Source organism: Cygnus olor, chromosome 16 (assembly GCF_009769625.2).
Source record: "Cygnus olor isolate bCygOlo1 chromosome 16, bCygOlo1.pri.v2, whole genome shotgun sequence".
Classification (NCBI taxonomy): Eukaryota; Metazoa; Chordata; class Aves; order Anseriformes; family Anatidae; genus Cygnus; species Cygnus olor.
The window spans coordinates 2333653-2353244 of record NC_049184.1 but is presented as its reverse complement, the minus strand read 5'-3'; the positions used below and the strand labels follow the sequence as shown (position 1 = coordinate 2353244).

General features: G+C 49.4%; 1 protein-coding gene across 1 annotated transcript; it reads right to left on the bottom strand.

Moving 5' to 3' along the window:
• Positions 1–466: 466 nt before the first annotated feature.
• On the bottom strand, positions 467–4185 carry MAFB (MAF bZIP transcription factor B). Its single transcript, XM_040575914.1, has one exon. It carries the CDS (start codon positions 3394–3396, stop codon positions 2461–2463), a length of 936 nt encoding a protein of 311 aa, XP_040431848.1. The 5' UTR covers positions 3397–4185; the 3' UTR covers positions 467–2460.
• Positions 4186–19592: the final 15407 nt, after the last annotated feature.

Below are 19592 nucleotides of genomic sequence, written 5' to 3'. Positions count from 1 at the left end.
TAAAAAGGAAAAAAAAAAAATCACCCAAGTGCTTGCACTTTCCCTTCTCTCCCTCCCCGGAGCTGCTCAGGCCGGAGGGGCCGCAGCGGGCAGGGATGCAGCCGGGCCCGGCGCGGGGCTCCGCGGGTGGGATGCTGAGGCAAGGCGGGGAGAATGCAGGGGGGGTACTGGGGGGCTGCAGGGGAAGGAGCCGGGACCCTGCGGGCAGGAGGCAGCAGCGGTCCCGAGCCGCCGCAGCAGCTGCGCAAAGCCCCATTTAAAGCCCAGCGCCGGGCGGCTGCCTTGGCTGGACAGCAGTCGGAGGATAGGTTAAGGTCCAAAAGTCTTTCTTCCTTTTTTTTTTTTTTTCCGGAACACGAGACGTCAGAGAAGCAGGTCTCTCCAAGAAATGCCATTTCAATGATTTTAATAAGCAAAATAGGAAACAATTTTAATAACCAAAAACAGAAACCAGTCTGAATAAAACTACAATAGACCAGGTTTTTTAATATTTTTCATATCATAAGCAGGATTTGAAATTGATCCCTTCAGAACTTTACATGAAATAAAAACAATTTTTTTTCCGCTGCTGCAATGTTTTGATTTCAACACAGTTGAATCAGTAAAAACCAAAGATCGTTTTCTGATGCATGACTAATATCCACAATATTTAAAACTGCAAGCACCATGCTGTTCATTACAATCTTGTTATTACTGTTAATTTATAAACTAATACAAACTTAAAATGCATCCGGCCAGCAGTGCCAGCTATCCTAAAAGGAAACTAAAAAATAAGTTTTCATTTTGGTATTTTTGTCAGTGCAACGTAAATCCTTTTACTGACCTGCAGGAGGAAAAAAAAATGTAATAAAAACACCCATAAGACTCCCTACTACTACTACTACACAACTGCAAATAAATTTTGGCTAAAACTTTCACTCGCTGCATAGGGAAGCAGAGAAGCAGATTACAAATCATTGCAAAAGAATACACTTAAAAGTTGCAGTATGTCTTCTCAAATAAAGTTTTAGTTTTATACGCTTTTCCAGCCCACTCATCTACTGCTACCGTTGAGAAACCTAACTCCATGGGGACACGGACCACTCGCTGCCGTGCGACTTGCCTTGTAACCAGGAGGGTGGCTTTTTCCCTATTTACTGAAAATGCAGGGGCAGCTTTTTCTGAAGAGGAACTTGTGTCTCGTCCATCCCTCGTTTCCTGAGTTTACGATCAGAAGGGAGGCTGCATGGCCAGGTCTAACCACTACAGGCTGGGAATCGTCCTGAAGGAAAGAGCTTCGCTGCCACTTTAAGGCGTGCAGTAGTCTCTAGTGACCGAAGAGAGTTTTTCCCTGTTAAGTTTAGGTTTGTCAATGCCATTCAGGCGTTTTTTCTTCTGCCCCAACAAACAAAAACCAAAATGAAAACTAAAAAAATACAACTTAAAAGTGCACCAGATATACAAAGGGTTTTTTTTTTTTCTCTTTTTTGAATGCAAAATGCCCATAACTTCTTTTTAAGTATCTCTTTAATACCAAACAAACCGTATAACCAGCCTGCTGAAATGTTGTTTTTGTTTTTTGTTTTTCCTGTGCGGTTTGAAGTAGCAGATATTTACAAGCTAACAACCATAAAAGAAAAATAAGAGAGCAAAACCAACGAACAAAACTGCACAAGCAGTAAAAAGTTTTGATAACTTGTGATGCTTTTCTTATCGATGAAACAAAACAACAACAGAAATCTATGATCGATGATCAACATGCTAAAGTTAAACAAGAAAATGGTACAAAATAGAAATTATTACCATACATGTCCAGCATGCAGGATTAATATTTTTAATGCAGATTTTCGTATTTTTCTATATAATCAAGCAGGCAATAAAACTGATGAGTTTTTCTTTCTTTCCTTTCTTAGATTGAATGTCCCATCTGAGTCCTGTAACTTATTTCTCAAAGCAGGCAATATATGAAGAGTTTGCATATATTGTCCTTTTTATTTATTCTTTTTCCAAGCAGGTAAATTGTGCATGAGATGGTGCTGTATATGTCCTCTCTCTTTCCAAGCAGACAGTATGTTATAGATGGCTTGTTCATTGTCCTTTTTTATTATTATTCTCTTAAAGTCCATCTCGTTCTGCAAGCAAGCGATCTGTAAAACGCTTCACTTGTCCTTTCCTCCTTTGCCTCTGCCTCGGTCCCTCTCTCTAACTCACAAACGAAAGTCAAAAAGTTGCACTTTACCTCTCCCGTCCCCACCCCCAGCCTACTTTTCCCACAGCTAATCTAGAAGTCTGGATGCTGCAAAAAAATCAAGTCTCTATTTTTCTCTCCTTCTTTCTCTCTAGTCAAGCAGACAGATGGATGAAGATGTCAGAGGAGGATGGGAGCAGGGGGGGAAGGTGATGGGGGTCAGGATTCAGGTGTGGGGTGGGTTTTTTTTTTGTTTTGCCTTTTTTTTTTTTTTAATTATTTTTGTTAAGCACTCACATGAAGAACTCGGGGGAAGATGGGTTGTCACTGGTGGAGCCAGCCTCTCTGAAGCCATTGCTGGCAAGTTTCTCACACTTGAGCTTGTAGGCGTCTCTCTCTCTGGCAAGCCGGGTCACTTCTTGCTTGAGCTGTTCCACCTGCTGAATGAGCTGGGTCTTTTCGTTCTCCAGGTGGTGTTTCTGCTGGACACGTTTGTACCTGCAGGACTGGGCATAGCCCCTGTTCTTCAAGGTCCTCCTCTTCTGCTTGAGGCGGATCACCTCGTCTTTGGTGAAGCCTCGGAGGTGCCTGTTGAGCTCCCTCACGGACATGGAGACCAGCTGATCATCTGAGAACCGGTCCTCCACGCTGCTGGAGGGGGGATGCTGCTGGTGCGAGTTCTGGAGCTGCTGGGAAGAGTTGGAGGAGGTGGAAGGGGTGGGAGAGGCCTGGTGGTGGTGGTGATGGTGGTGGTGAGGGTGCCCGCTGCCGGCCAGGTCTTCGTGAGTGACCGTGGGGTACTGGTGGTGGTGTTGGTGATGGTGATGATGATGGTGGTGGTGGGCCCGGAAGCTCTCGAAGCCTTGCAGCTGCTGGGACACCTGGTGGGACCCAATGAGGGCTTCGACGGCATCCTCCGGGGTGAGGTTCAGCGCCTCGGGGTTCATCTGCTGGTAGCTGTTAGCCATCCAGTACAGGTCCTCCAAGTGGGTCTTCTGCTCAGTAGGGCTGAAGCTGGGCGAGGAGGGCACAGAGCTGCAGGGGGTGCTGATGGGGGTGGACGAGACAGAGCCGGCAGGCTGCAGACGGGTGCAGTGCCTGCCCGAGCGGTCGTTCCTGCCCAGGGGCTCCTTCTTCACGTCGAACTTCATCAGGTCGAAGTCGTTGACGTACTCCATGGCCAGGGGGCTGGTGGGCAGCTCGGCTCCGATGCTGAGCTCTCCGGCCATCGCTGTCTTGGTGGCACCTCTCCGGGCGGAGGGGGCTGGAGACCTCACTCCAGCGTGCAGCCTGGCAGAGGGCTGGCCGCTCTCCCTTACTCCAAAGAAACTTGGCCTCGGCTTCCTCGCTTTCCTTTCCGCCGCTCCCCCCTCGGCCGCCTCCTTCTCCCGGCTTCTTGGGGCTTCTCGTTTCGGAAGCAACAAAGCCCGAGGACGCCCGGCCGCCTCCTGCCTTTCGGTGCGGGCTCGCAGCGCACGGCGGGCTGCGGCAGCTCCTAGCACTCAGCCGCCGGGCTGCACGCCGAAAGGAGCAGCGGCAGCAGCAGGAGGGCAAAAGCAAAGCAAAACAAAGATGCTGCCTCCGGGTCGGCGCTGGAAGAAGGCCGGTGCGCGGCGTCTAACCCGTGCCCCCGTCCGCGGTTTGTAAGTCCGGAGCCTCTCCTCTGCTCTCCTCTCCCCGCGGCCGCGGAGCTCCGTAGCCTGCCGCAACTTTCCAGCCCGAGCGCGTTTCGGGCTTCGCACGGGAGTTTTCGGCGGAGCAGGGGAAGGGGAGGAGGGAAGAGGGAGGGGAAGGAAGGAGGAGAAAGGGAAAGGGAAAAAAAATAGAAAAGGGGGGACGAGGAAAGGAGAAAAAAAAAAAAAAAACAGGGCTCCGCTGGTAGCTGCCGCCTCCAGCGCTCGTTGTGCAGCTGTGCTTCGCAGCGCAGCCCCCCTTGGCTTCTTATACGGCCGTGCCCGCCGACAGCGCGGCGGGGGCCGGGGCCGGCGGCGGCCTCGCCAATGGCAGAGCGGCGGCGGGGCCGGGCCGAGCCGGGCCGGGCCGGGCCGGGCTGGGCGGCAGCGGCGGGGGCGGCGGGGGCGGGCGGCGCCGTGACAGCTCCGCAGCGCCAGCTGAGCGGCCGCCGCTCCCAGCCCCGTTCCTCCCGGTGCTCCCCCCTCCCGCGCCACCGCCTCTTTTATTTATTTATTCTTATTTATTCCCGTCCCCCCCTCGCCCCCCTCCGTTCGTTTTCGGCCTCGGCAATCCGCAAAGGAGGAGGGCTCGGGACCATCCTGCCCGTCCCTTTGTTCTAAATATAACAAAGTCCCTTCGTGCCCGCTGCCGGCCCGGAGCGGATTGCGAGCGGTCAGCTTGCCCCCAGCCCCCGCACACGCGGCGCCGCTTCCAACTTTACGGAAGCGTCCCCGGTGCGAGGGCATCGCGGGGAAATGCCCCAAAATGCCCCGAACGCGCCCCGGGTCCGGCCGGCAGCGAGCGCAGGGGCCGCGGGAGGTGCCCGGGGAGATGCGCGGGGAGCTGGGCTCGGCGGGGCTGACAGCTCTGCTCCGACAGCCGGGGAAACCCTCCCGGTTACGGGAAGCAAATCTCGCCCTAAAGTAAAGCAAAGGCATTGACACAGACAATTGCAAATACTTGGGAGAGAAGGGAGAAAATAGAATTACATTTCAGTTCTGAGGGGACCGTGTTTGCTTTCCTCCGCTCTTCCCCGAGTAAGTGACTGCTTGCAAAGGAGTACTCGACTTGTAAGGTTTTTTGGTTTCTTTTTTTTTTTTTTTTTTTGGTCCGGTAACAGGATTTTTTTTTTTTGAACATTTTGTAACGATTAAGGGAGATTAAGGCTTCTTTTTACACTGTTTTTACGCTCAAACAGACAGAAAGTGCGACCCCAAGTGTCCTTTTGGAGAATAACAGCCACATTTCACGGGGAAAAAAACACCCGGGGAAAAAAAAGGGGCCGGGCGGGCAAGGAGCGGAGCGGGGCTGCGCCCACCCTGCCCGGCCGCTCCGGACCTGCGGCTCCTCAGCATCCCAAATCCCCCCACTCTAATTTATTTATCTCCCCCCAAAAACAAACAAACAAAAAGTTTAAGATCCTTTTTCTGTTTAGAAATTAATTAGCAAGGAACTGCCTCTCTGGTGCTGGGACAGAGAAAACGCTGCGAAAGTCCCCAAGCGGAGCTCCCCGGCGGTCCCTCCCTGCCGGACCCGAGGCCGTACGGGGGCGATGCCCGCAGCCCGGCCCCATCTGTCCCGCTGCCCCACAGCCCCGTAGGGAACCGCGGAGGCAAAGCCACGCAAAGTGCTCCCTTCCCCGAAAAGTTGCGGGTGGGACACCGGCAGCGGGCTGGAGGGGGGACGTGGAAACCGGTGGGGGGGGGGGGAGGGGGGGGGAACTGGATAAAATGCCCCCTCGTATTATCATTGCAGGCGCTCCGGGACTCAGTTTTGTGCGGCAATGCGAGGAAAGGCCGCCTGGTCTGCATTTCCCCCCCCGAGCTTTGGAGGGCATTTAACTCCCGGTACGGCACCGCCTGGGATCGGTGCACGTCGGTGCGCTCCGCACCCGCCGGCAATGCCCACGCGTGATTTTTCTGAGGCTGATCGAGCCCCCCCGATCCCGACCGAGAAGGGGCTGCCCCCCGGGGAGCAGCAGCCCGCCCTTTGCCCTCTCCTGCTCCCTGCGTGTGCGCGGACACGCGTGGGACCCTCCTCCTCCCCCCTCCGTGCACTCCCCGCCTGTAACGCGTGGGAGCTGCGGGCTCCGCACGGTCACCGCGCCCTCGGGTTCCCAGCGGTGCCAAATCGGGGAAATCGCCGGGTTTGGGCCGGTAACGAGCGGCACGGAGAGGCGGAGAGCTGTGCGGTGCCCCGCCGGGGAGAGGCCGGTGCCGGGCGTGGGGACAGAGAGGAGCGGGACAGGAGCTGCGTGGTCCCCGTCCCGCAACCGCTGCCTCCCCGCAGGCTGTGGGAGAGCCGGCAGCGTCCCTCGGAGGCCCGCAGCAGTTATTAATTATGAGGTCCTGGAAAGTGCATGGCGAGAGTTTTATTTTTACCTGCACATTAAACGGTACCGTGGGCAGGGATGTCGCCCAGCAGAGGGGAAGGGGACCCTGGCGAGCGCTCGGGAAGCTCGGAGGCAGCCCTGAAAAAATGTGCCATTAGATGGATAATACTTTTTTTTTTCTGTCATAATTACTGAGGTATATTCACAAGGTGGAGCTACTGAAAGGCGGAGGAAGCATTGATCTGATTATCTCCTTGTCCGTACACACTCTGTCTCTTCTTAATCTTTTAAGCTGTGAATTGCAGACCGGTTCTGCGTGTCCATCATCATCGTCATAAAATTTCGGGGCACTTTCTGAGTCCGTTTATTTGCTCTTCCATCCCCCGCTCCCCTCCAGAAAATATATCCCGCAAAACTTGCGGCGTTACACGGCTGGCTAAAAAAACGAACCGCTTTGTGCCCGGAATCCCCGGTTAAAGGCCGTTTTTGTTTCTTGTAATGCTTTTAATTCAACCAACAAAGGTTATTCTCCCTGGGATTTGTATGTTAGGGGGATCATCCTCCGTCCGATACATTTTATTTTATTTTAATTTTTTAATAAGGACTGGGGAAGAAATAATGTTGCTGGAGCAGAAGAAGAGGATTCCTGGGCTGAGCAGCCCGGGCAGAGTTTCCCTTTCTTGGGGCCAAGCCGCCGAGCCGCGGGGCCGGGCGGCCGCGGGGATGCGCGCAGGGGGGGGCTCCGCGCACCCCCGGCCCTACGCGGCCGCCCGCACCCGAGGGGGCTCCGCGGGGCGAGCGGCTTGCAGCGGGGAGAGTCCCGTCCCTCCGTCCCTCCATCCCTCCGTCCCTCCGTCCCTCCGTCCCTCCGTCCCTCTGTCCCTCCGCTCCCCGCTCCGCACCCGCGGAGGCAGCGCCCCGCCGCTGGCGGCGGGGGACAGGCACCACCTGCCCCAGGTGGTCGCGATTTTTTGGTTAATCGCGACCTACTCCCGACACCCAAAACTCCCTACCCCCTGCCACTCGAGCGGCTTTAGTTTTTTTTCCTCCTCTCTGTTTTTCAAGATCCGTTTTTGAAGGTTAGTTTCGGACACGGAATGACTTCTTCCCGCTCTCCGTTCTCTCCCCTCCTCCCTTTCGCGAACTCTCGGTCAAAATCAGGAAGAGTTCAAACCAAACGGTAGTGGCATTTCAGATCAGTTCCATCCGGCATGTCCGCCCAGGGCAGGGCAGCGGAGGTCCTTGAGACACTGAAATTTGAAAGCTCGCCCTGAAAACTGGTGCATATAGATGCCTACACGGGTATGCTTTAGTAGGGCTCCTGCCTAACTTGTGGATTTTACATTTAAATGGGGAATAATATTACGGTGGCATCCTAATCCCCAATTCCTAGAAATAGCAGATCTAGGTAACTGATAAAAAAATGCAAAGACGCTTCTTTATGTATTTTCCACGCTTCTGGTTCTGTGAGAAACGCTCCGCAGTTTTGGTAGCTGACTGCTACGTTTTTCCCAGAATTAGCTTTTTCCCCCCATAACATTAGTGGGATATGTTGTCTGAAGTGGTAGTTTTGTTAACAAACAAACACAGAAACCGAAATCACCCACGGCTGGCAGCCGGCACTGATGGAGAACAGGGGCATCACTTTTCTAATTCTTACCTCTCCCCTCTTGATTTTTAATTTCGCAAACTGCGGGCAGACACTGTGCTGTTTGTCATGATATTTTTTTCCCCTGTGTAAGCAGCGAGGGACCTGGTTAATCATCTATCGCAGATACATGTGCATGAGAAAGAAAAGTGTTGATGTTTGCTCGTTCGGGCTGATGGGAATGGCCCACGAATTTAGGATTAAATTACTAATGGCAATCATAAGGCTTTGTTTCCTCTCCCCCTCTCTTTTCTGCTGGGATTGACAAAGTAAAGCGTGCAACATTCTTTGGACAAAGTCTGCACAGTAGCTTTGCAGTATAAAATAAGCCATTGTGCCGTCCTGGGTTAACTGGGACCTCTTCAGATTTTGGCCTGAACCAGTTAGGAGCGGGGCAAATCCCACTGCTAACTTTGGCTTTAGGTTTTCACAGGTGGACCTGTGGGCAGGACGCGGAGCAGCACTTCAGAAGGGTACGTTTCGTGGGGGTGCTTTTTTTCCCCGAGGCTTCGCAGTGCCCAGCATTAAACCCCCGCCGGGAGGGGGATTTGGGGAGGGATCGCCGTGTCCGGGAGGAGAATTTGGGTTTTGCCCCTTGCCGGGGGGGTCCCGCAGCATGAGTGCAGCCGGGCGGGAGCCGCGATGCGGGACGGCGCTTTGTAGGGCGTTGATTTGAGGGCAGCACGGCTGCTTAAACCCTCGAGGGTCGCGGCGGGATGCGGGTGCGGACCTGAAGCCCTCAGCGGACCCGTGTCCCCCCCCCGCAGCTCCGCACCCGGCCCCGGGCTCCCCTCGCCCCGCAGCCGCCGCCGGCGCTGGCTGCCCCCGTCCGAGCATCGCTGGAGGGGCTGGGAGGGGGCTGGGGGGCAACTCCCGCAGTGAGGGTGGGGGGTGGCATAGCTCTGCCCCCCCCAGACCTTTCCTAGAGCCCCCCAACCCCCCAGCTGCTCGGGGTGGGGGTGCCCCGGAGGGCTGGGAGGGGGGGGGCTAGAGGGGATGCAGGACACCGGGAGCGGGGAACCCCGGGGTCTTTGGGGGGCTGCAGGGGGTGCAGGGGTGCCTTGCTTCCCTCCTTTCTGAGCTCTTGCTCCGTGCAGCCCCTCGCTGGCACCCTCTGCAGTTTGCTCGGGGTCTGGCTGCAGGGGGGGGTGCCCCCGAGCCGTTCCTTCCTCCTCCTCAACGGCCGTGGGGGCGGTTTTGGCAGGGAGGTCAGCAGAGAGCAGAACCCTCCTCCTTTCTGTTCCAGCCTGAGCCCCATCGTGCCACGAATGAGCCGATCCTATTTATTTTTAATATTTTAACGGGAATTTTTCTCTTTCTCATCATCTTCAAACAGTTCAGTCTCATCACTGCCCCCTCTAACACATAGTTTTGTTATTATTCCCCTTGCCACCATGGTAAAAACTGTTTCTGGCAGAAAAGCCTGATACAGATACACAAAACTCCCTGTTCAGACCTTGCTAGGGTTGCTTTTCCTCCTGTGCCTGGCTAAGTCCTGCTTCCCATTTGAACCCTTGCATGCTGAATTCATGATCTGAGCCCCGTTAGGAGCATTTAGCTAATAAGCAGCACCAAAACCTTTCTGAGTGATCACAAGTTGCCTTTCAGGTCTGAAGGAGCCAGCAGAGGCTGGAGGACTATAATTACTGCAGCCGTGTCCTGCAAGCAGCATTCAAAGGTTTCTCAAACACTTCAGAACTTGGACTACATCTTGCTTAGGGAATTTTCTCTCCTGCTTATATGCTTCTCTTGTGAATACAGAGGAGCTACACAGATTTCTGGGCAGAAAAAGTGATTAAAGAGGGTTTTCAGCTTCCTTGCAAGGGATGTAGGAAAGGAAGATGCCAGGGAGAAACAAAAGTGATCCAGACCTATGCCCAAGGTCACAGAGTCATGGGCAGCCAGGAGATCTTTGAGAAAAGCTCAGCCCACCTTTCTGGCCACTCTCACCTCTTTTCCCAAGCGGTTCTGCAGGACACTCTCCTGATGAACAGAGATGGTCAGGAGGGAGGAAAGGAAGATCTGGCCTCAGTTGTGCTTGAGGAAATCCAGGACCAAGGCAGCATAGCTTTCAGGAACGACCAGTGTTGTTTCAGATTCAGTGGCAGCAGCAAGGCTGCTCGCAGCTCAGCTGCGTGTTCCTTGGCCCTTGCAGCACGGGGGGACTGTCCCTTACAGCCCAGGAGCCCACAGGCACGCTCTGGCACCCGCTGGGACTCCTGCCCTTTCATTCAGACTGATTTGTAATTCCTTTTCATTGCACAAAGTCCTGGATAAAAAAAAAAAAAAAAAAAAGCTTATATATAGAAAATTTTTGGAATTCCCTTTCTGGCATTCGCTGCATAAGGATTTAAATATAATCATAAAGCCTATACTGTATACTCTTCTTTCTGCTCTTTGCACCTTTAGTCCCCATTAGGGATTTTGTTTTGTTTCTGTTTTGACAGCCCCTGTATATATGTTTTGTGGTTGTTCTGTACTGTTTCCTGATTTAATATCAGTGCAGTTACAGGAGAAGGATGCACCGTTAGCATTTTTTGCTCAAAGTATTTTTCAAGCTTCTTTTTGATGTACTGGTCAGGTTTGCAGCTTCCGTGCTCTTGTTGATCAGAGGAGGAAGGATCAGTTTTATTGTGCCCTTTGGGAATGAAGCTCTTTATTCACCTAAGGAAATGCAGCAATCTTCCTACGCTAGCCCCTCCACATAGATCCAGGTGCAGAAGAAAAGCGAGGACATATTTACTTAGAAAGCCGTTATTCAGTGAAATTAAAGTCCTTTTGTGCATTGCTGAGAGAGAAAGATGAGCAGAACTAGAAAGAAAGTGATTTATGCAAGCGTCTGCCTTCCTCCCCAAACAGTCCTAAATATGAGGAGGAAAAGGAAGGGAGGCAAAGAAAAGGGACAATTTGGGGGAAACACTTTCATTTGCTCTTCTTGCTAGGCTGAGGAGCACTTTGTTAGCTGTTACCTAGACAGGGGAAAGAAAACGGCTCCCGATCTGTGTTTCTTTTACACATAAACAGACCCACAGCCTCGAATAGCCCCGGATTGGCTGCTTTCAAAATCAGGCTCAAAATGTAAATTTTGCTCCGTTTGCCCCAACTAGATTTTGGCTCCTAGTGCGACTTGCCATTTTCTCTCCAGGAAAAAGAAACCTTGTGTTTTAGCATGTGTGTCTGTGTCATTGCTGCTCTGTGTGAACACCTCCTGGCTTAAATCTCGCCGTTCCTCCAGGCCCTGGAAAAGCTGGAGGTGTCCCTGTTATCGGCTGCTCCGAGGGTCCTGTGGAGGATCCAAGGGGAGCAGATCTGCACGGGGAGGACTCGTGAAGCTGATTTTTGTCCCTGGGGCAGGCTGCAGTTCCTTGCTAACTATTTCTTTGCTTTTAGAACTCCTCTGCAGAACGGTTATATTAATTTGTGCGGGAGAGCCAGCAGCACAGTGGTGCTACAAATCCTCACCCCCCTGTTTGCCGAGCAAAATGCTCTCCAGTCAAGTTGTCCGGTTGCTGTACAGGTCATTCTGAGATCCCATAAATTGTGAGCACATCTCCCTGGCTGTAAAGAGGGCTCACAGAGAAATGCAGCAAGAAGAAGGGCAGGGTGAGGTTTGTGCAGGCGGTTCTGAAAAGGAAAGGGGGTTAGGGAAGGTTGCTTCATTCTTGAGTCTATTTTAATGGCAATCCTACATGGCACATTGGATTTCCTGTATGAAAGGAGATTATTTCTGCTTGTTTTTCTCTGGTGGGATCAGTTCCTCACGTGTTAGGGGATGCGAAATACATACCAACGTTTCCAGCATATGCTCTGCAAGGCAGCAAGGAAGAGAATCCTGCAGCAAACAGCGTATATCCGTGTTTAGTCTGATTCAGTTATCCCTCTTCTAGCCAGTCTTTGGCTAAACAGTAATGCAGTTATTAATATAGTTATTAAAATATATATTAATACACAACACAGCTGAAAATTTAGAAAAAAAATATAACCCTCAAATAATCTCAGGTGAACACAATTAACTACTGCTTTGTACATTTCCTGAGCATTGTGAAAAACCCATTTCTAGCCTCCTGGACAGCTTCTCTAAGACTGCCCATGCTTTCCGTGTGAGTGTTCTGTTTATGTTCAACCTTAACTCTGTATTTGCAGGTTTTTTAATAACTGTGTTTTCATCCTTCAAACATCCAGATAAGGAGCTTCACCCCTTTAAAGCTGTGACTACAACTCGGCAATCTCTCTCTTGATGATGTATGTGTGGTTTCTATTTTGTTTTGTTTTTCTCACTCGAATTAACACGTTTCAAACCTCTAATGTACTTCTTTAATAACTGTTTTATAAAAAAGGAGAAGATAGAGAATTTCATCCAAGAATTCCCAGCTGGAGACATCTGTTCAGCAGCAAGTCACCTGATGAACAGTTCTAACCAGCCAAGTGTGAGTTATTTTTATTGGTTCAGTGTTTTTAAAATAGCTATTTTTTCTTCTTTTAATTGATACCTTACTAGACACTTCAGTAGATTCCTAAAACAGTTTTCATACACTTGGATTTATTTCTCCTGAAGGATTAGCACAGTCCAAACCGAGTGATCCATTCCCAAACTGAGCTGGCTGGCTGAAACCAGTAGGAACCAGTTAAACGCTTGAAATGAGGCTTTCCACCAGGGTAATCAAGTTTCCCAAGAGGTGATGGATTTGATGTATAGCCTGTCACGATGAGTTGCAGGCTCTCAGCACCTCTGGAAATCAGGTCGTAGCAGCTTTCAGCAAATCCGAGGAGACAGGGTGCGCGCACGTGCGAGCCAGTGCAAGCCGCAGATGGGGCGCGCATCTTCATTGATCTCAAAAGGGAGGTTGAGCTGTTCTGGCTCGAATCACACGCTTTGGCGTGTTAGTTAGCAGTTGTTAAGCTTAGGCACGCTTGTAGGACCGCGTTGCTGCACACCCGAGCCCTAATCCCCTCCCTGCTGATTTGTCCACCCCACTATCCACCTCCTCTGGCAGTGGCTCAGTGCCTCTGGTCCCCCTGCAGTGCTGAGCATCCCTCCTGCCTGCTCCTCTCTTCTGCCCAAGCTCCCACGGGGACAGGGCAGGTATCACTTTCATTTTTCCATTTTTCTTCCATTTGCTGCGTTGTGTCCAGGAGGGCTTTCGAGGCCTGTGCCTGGATTTTTGAAGTCTTTGCTTGGTTTAACATGGGGAGGGTGATCTGTGAGATGACAGGGAAGGATGGACAGGAGCAGGTAGCAAGAGGGAAAAGGGACAAAGCCAATGAAGACAGGAATGTGGGACTGCATCATGTGCAGGGTCTACAGACTCCCCTGCTCTCCATCCGTGCAGAAAACTCTCAGCTTGCCTGTGAGCAGCTTGCCTGGCTTCACTTGCCATTCATAGACCTAAACTACTCACTCTTGCTCTACTGGGAATAACTGGAGCTTTGAACTCTCTCCTTTCCCCAGCACAAGGCAGAGTTCATTAAATGGGCACTGCTTTCCTGCACTGTCCCAGCAGCTGGAAGAAAGCTGGGTGGGGAAACCCTCTCCTGAGGACCCCCGGAGGGGGGCACGTCCCTCACAGCAAAGCTTAGACGGGGGAGCAGCAGCCCCAGGGCTGCCCAGGGACCTGCTGCTGCAGGTGGGGCTGGGGCACAGCAGGGGGAGAACATGCTGGGATCTCCCCTTTTTTCTCCCCTTTAGTTTTAATTAACCTTTTCTTATCATCCGAAAGAAAAAGAGGTTTTTCCCAGTTGAGAAAAAAGAGGAAATGTTTTCCGAAAGCTGTATGTTAATTGACCCAGGCTTGGGAGCGGGCAGGCTGAGGGAAGAATTGCTGTCATGAAATTAACTTTATGAAAGAAAAGCAAATCTCCACCCTGTTTAAACATGGGGAAAACATCACAGAGGCATCCTGCTACACCAAATGGTAAACATGTCCGTGTATTATATCACTTATGGCTTCCTTTAGAGTTTTATGATGCTGTTCTCAATTACTGTGTTTGCATTTGTAATTAGAGTGCAGAACACATTGTGAAGGCAAATTATAGAGCTAACTTGTCCTTTCAAAATAACCCATTTACTCAGTGTGCTCCCAGAAGCTTCTCTGTATTCAAGGGACTCCAGCAAAGGGCTGACCTTCCCCACGGAAAGTGTTGGAAAATGGGTTTGCTGGAGGGAAGGGAGAGGAGGAGAAATACATTTTGCCCCAGGGTTTTGCTGTGACTGGGCATGACCTTAAACCACTGAAACTCCTGTTGGTTTCTGCAAGCACCTTCCTTCAGAAGTTTGAGCAACCAATGGAATTGGGGGTGGGGGGGGAATCATTTTTCTTGCTCTGCCTTCCATTTCTTGTGTAGCCATGGCTGTGTCACTTGGATTTTCTGTGTCTGCCTTATTGGCTAAAAATCTCCTAAGGAAGAGCTGTGATATTACAGAATGATCTTTAAATATGTGAATGGAGGGGAATAGGTTGGGGCTGCTAGTTGTGCTCCAGGGTTTTGTCCTTTCTCAGGAAGGCAATTCTGAAAGCAGCTCTTTGCAGATGATACTTTTATGTGCGCTCAGCCTTTGTCCTGGACCCCCTGGCAGGGGGGTCATTCTCTCTTCAGGTATAACGATGAGACATTGCTCCGTGCCATGTTGCCCCAGGTGCTCCATCCACTAAGTCCCCGTGCAAAGACACCCGAGCACTCTGCCTCTTGGCTCTGCTCGGTGTGGAACCGTGTCTCACTGAGCAGCTTCTGGCCAGCTGCACCGCAAGGGATGTCCTTTTCCTTGGCTCCAGCTATTCAGCATCATCAGCAGAGATACGATCTTCCTTCAAGGCAGGTCAATGTTGTATACAGAAGGCTGGAGCCTAGGCCAGCTGTGTGCTTTGCCTTTGAATTCAGTAGGGAAAAAACCTGTGTCCAAGTCTGAACTTGGACGCGATAAAGCTCTACTTAAGAGTGAAAAGGAAGGAAAATCTCCAGCTGTTGTTCTGCCCTGCTTGCAAAGGGTTTCTGCATTTGGGGCATTTTATTTTTCTGCAAAACCTGAACTAAGCAGGAAGACTTGAGTTTGAGCAAGTTCCCCTGCAGATGCAAGCAACATTTACAGCTCCTGTACCCTGGCTGGGAGGGCTCAGGAAAGTGCCCTGCTGCACACAGCTTTGCTGTAAGCATGTTCTCCCCTTCCCTGGCCATGAGGAGCAGTCGTGGCTTCGCCCTCCAGCCAAATTTTGGGAAAATTTCAATCTCACTGCTAGGCCCTTGCCTAGCACAGGCTGCTGGTATCCTCTGCTTGTGCTCTGAGGCTTCATGAACCATACCGGCCAAAATCAAATAAAGAACAATTAAAAAAGGATGTGTCCTCTCAGGCTGGCAGTGTTTGGAAAAAAATAAATCACTATAAGGTCTCAGCAGGATCTTTTTGTTTGTTTATTTCCTTTTCATTATTCTTCCTACCATAAAGTTATTTGTAGGACTTTTACTTCTGCCGCAGATAATTCCCCCTCTTGTTTCCAATACAGCTGCTTTAGAAGTTCACCACAACACTACCTCTCCCCATGCCGATGTCCAGATATTAAATTCATTTCTCGGTGTCTTTTGTTTTGGCCAGAAAAGCCCCAGCTTTCTGGCAGGTGTTTGCTCTTTCTGAGCAAAGGTTAGGTCACCTACTGATGATTCATTGAAGAAACTCATTTTATTACTTTCCCTGGATATGGGAGCACTTCCTTAAGGAGAGAAACTGCAGCATGTGGGATGACCATCCCAAAATGAAGAACTGACAAGGGAGCTTGCCAGAAGTTATTAGTTCAGCTTAATATCTAGTATCATTTTTTGTTTGTTTGTTTGTTTAATTGCAATAAATCCAATGATGTGTCTGGAGGAGTGAGTTTGAACCTTATAAATTGTAGGATTATTGGTGACATGAGTTGTGAAGAACATTTTCTGCCATTCCTATGAAGGGAGAGAGATTTCCACGTGGGGTTTTACAGTGCCAGATGTACCCTACATTCCATAGCCGTCTGCTTAAAATATGGCCCAGGTTCACCGAGTGATGTCAAAACATGTCTGCCACACTGACCAGAGAATGAAATACAGCTGCAACATGGGCAAGATCAGTTTTGCTGGGGGAACAAAAGCGTGAAGGGTGTTTGTCATCCGGCAGATCAAATTTGAGAAACACCTACTGCTGTTTGCCTAGCTGGGATTTAAAGTATATACATCATTGCCCTGCCTTTGCTGCGAGCAGTGCTGTTTGCCTGGCACTGCCCCAGGCTGCTCAGGCAGCTGGCCGAGGCAGGAGCTCCCCCTTTTTCTCCCGACCAGGGGAACCCTGGCTCTAGCACCTCGCTCACAGGGAGCCAGAAGCCATGTGCCCGCCAACGAATCTGGGGAGATGGCCCCCAAAAAGAACCAGATGCAATCTGCTGATGGTTGGTTTTATTTGTTTGTTTCGAGAAAGTCCATGGTTTTCAGCTTCCTGTGTGTTTCATGTTTGATGAAAGTCTGTTGCGGCGGTTGAAGTGAGAAAACATCCTGCATGTAACACACGGAAGACTTTTTGGAATAAATGTCCTTTAAAATGAGAGGCATTTACCTGCCTTACAAAATTACAATGATATTTCAATAAGTACTACAGAAGAAAATTCATAGTAGATTTCTGCAGGTGATTTTTGAAACACCTGCAGTTGGCTACTCACGTTTTCTGACAGTGCTTATAAGAACAGTGGAAGATAAGCATCTAAAGAAATGAATTAAAAGCTCTTTACTTGATGGTATCCTTGTAGCTGGTGCTATTTGGAACCTGTCAACTGCTTAAGTAACAGCTTGTCAGTGATCGCGGCCCAGCCAAATGCGGGACTTGGTAGTACGGCTGCAAATTGTCAGGAGCTGAGTGATCTCCCGGGCTGTGATTTATGACTCCACGAACAATGACAGGCGAGGAGAAAAGGGCCCGGTAATTTAGGAAGCAGTTGTGGAAACAATTAGATCACTTTTTCACTAGGTCATTTATAGAATTCTTCCCTTTAAAAATTAGATCCTGGACGAGTGCATTTTTTATGCACTTGGACACTGTCCTGTTTTCCATCCGAGGGGAAATCCTGGGCTTCCCTTTGGGAACGTTGCTGCACGACTTCTTTGACCTTGCGGGGTGGGTGAAAGTCTCAGGAGCACATGGGACATCCCGAGCTCACCCATGAGCCCTTTGCCTATCAGCAGCTGAAGCCCTTTGCAAAGATGAATTCCTGCCAAGCTCCCTGCTGGAGCTGTGCTGCTTTCTGAGCCAGTTTCACACCACCAGCGGCTCCTATCTTTCTGCTGGCCTGACCTTTGCCTATGGCAGGGCTGCAACCTCTGTCTCAGTCACTGGAAAGTTTCTAGCACATGTAATACCAATAATGAAAACTTGCACCAAGGTTTTCAGAAGTGCTGTGGTTTGAGTTCTTTTATCCTGTTTTTACCTGTTCTTCCAACAGCAGAGCTACTTAGGAGTTGTTGTATTTTCATTTCTGATCTCACCAGCGGTGTCTTGTCCCTTCTTCTGGGCCCAAGGGCTGAGCAGTGCAAAGTCTGGGATTTTATAAGGAGTTACTCATTTCTCTAGAAGAGCCCCGTGTCCTGCTGAACCACTCGCTTGAGCTTGGGAACGTATCTTCGTTTGGTAGCATGCTAGAGAGAGACGGCTAACATCTCTTAAAAGACAAATTCACCCAAATCTCTCCCCTCTCCTGTTTGCTTTCCTGGAAGCTGTCCATCAGCGCTCACTTGTTGTTCTGCTCTACTGAAAACAGGACTGATAGCTTTGAGGACACACTTTTTTATCACCCTGGGGATGATATGGTCACATTATCTTCAATTCTAGGCTCTTACAGAGAAACTGGCTCAAAATTGACCAAAGCCACCCAGCATCCCTGGAGCTCCCTGAAGCCAAGATGCCTCAGCACAGGCTCAGGTTCCTGGGATGAGTCTCAAGGCATTTTGCACCATCACTAAACCTATTTAAATGGGGATTTAGGCGATGAAAAATAATGAAATATCAACCCAGAAAAAATGAACTCTTCCTGTACAGAGGCCCATTTCCCTCCTTCACTTTCCTTTAAACAGAAGGAGGGAGATCTTTGTATTTCCCCAGCAACGTGTATTGTGGGATGCGTGAAAGAGCTGTGCTGTGCCATATTCTCCAGTCCGATGAGAATGAAACTTATTCTTAGCCTTGAGTTTTATTATTCCCTTGCAAAACCCTTTTTGTTGTGCTATGCACTAGCAAAAATCCTTTTTATTGCCATTAAAAATGCAGCTTAGGTGCCCATTATTTTTTTTATTATTATTATTTGTACAGAACTCAGCATATAAACAGGTTCCTGGATAAAAGGTGTGCCCTTTCGAGTAAAGCACAAAAAAACTTAATCTTTGGTCCAGAAGCAGTAGATTGCCACAAACAGTCAGCAGCTAAAATCATTAATCTTTGCTGCTTGCCCAACTGGTACTAGTAGTAAAGAAGATAATACACTAGCAGAATCAGTGACCCACTACAAATTGGTCCTGAAAGGTCCACCAGCCTAAATAGACTTTTGCTGATCCAACACTTGTTAGGAATCCCAACAAAGAGACTATTGGCTCATCTGATGAGCCGCTCACTATTGGGCCTTTTGCAATGGCTGGTGATGGATGACCATACCCTCTTTGAGGGGGAAGATGCAGCTCCTGGTATGGGGCCTTTTCTCATCTTAAATTTGTACTCAATAAATCACAGGTGCAGAAGAGACAGCATCAGTTTCATTACACCTACATGCTCCAGTATCAATCATGCCAACACAACGGTCTGCGTACAGTTCATTTTGGGAGGCTCTTTCTGTTCCAATACCATTTCCATTTTGTTGTGCTTTAGCATTCCTAAAGTGTTGACTGTCTGCAGCGAAACACTGGGAGAGAAGGATGTGATGCACTGTAATTGCCCTTTCGATGTGAGACAGGGCTTAGTTCATGTACTTTGGTTTATGATCCCTTGCTATTGTTAAAGGTAGAGCCTTGAGTAGTTTGGTAGATAGTACCACCACCAATTCCGTGGTGGTGCATCACTTTCATTTTAAACCCTGCTTTTTACACTCTGCCCTTTACCCCAGACCTTTACTCTGGCTTGCAGCAACTGCCCTCAAATAGTTCTTTTGTGATTATAATATCATTTTTCTATCTGGTTTATGATATTTGTTCAGATGATGCTATAATCTCATACTTACCCTTTTACCCAAAGCTAACTATAATAAAGAAAGAGTTTCAGCAAGCTTGTTCTGTTGGATTTTTTTTTTCACATTTAAAAGAGTTTCTGCAGTGTTTGCTCTGTCTTGTAAATACCCTGGGACCTTTGAGAGGTATGTCCATTACGATTCACAGGTTATGAATGTATTGCAGAGCTCCCACATTGTTATGTTAATTTCAATGTCAGCAGTTAACATACACTTTAAAACTAAGAAGACTTTAGAGCTTTCAGACTTTATATTTAATGTACATAATCAAATAACTTCATGCCATTAAATGCATATATAACACTCACCATAAAATCTGTGAACTATGTTTTTCAAGTACAATAAAAAGGAATAGATTATTATTCCCTATGTGTGTCCAAAATCCACTTTGCCATCTTTATACAGGGAGAGCAATTTCTTAGTGCCCAATTATACTCCGATTTGCATAGGAACAGCTATGTTTCGTGCAATTAAGTTATCACAAAGTCCTGTCATTCTGTAGCATTCTGTTAATCTTTAACTAAACGAAAAGCCATGTCAGCAGAGTACCAACAC

Excerpts from the sequence above, each read along its gene's own strand:
- MAFB (XM_040575914.1), bottom strand. The coding sequence starts at position 3,396 with ATGGCCGGAGAGCTCAGCATCGGAGCCGAGCTGCCCACCAGCCCCCTG.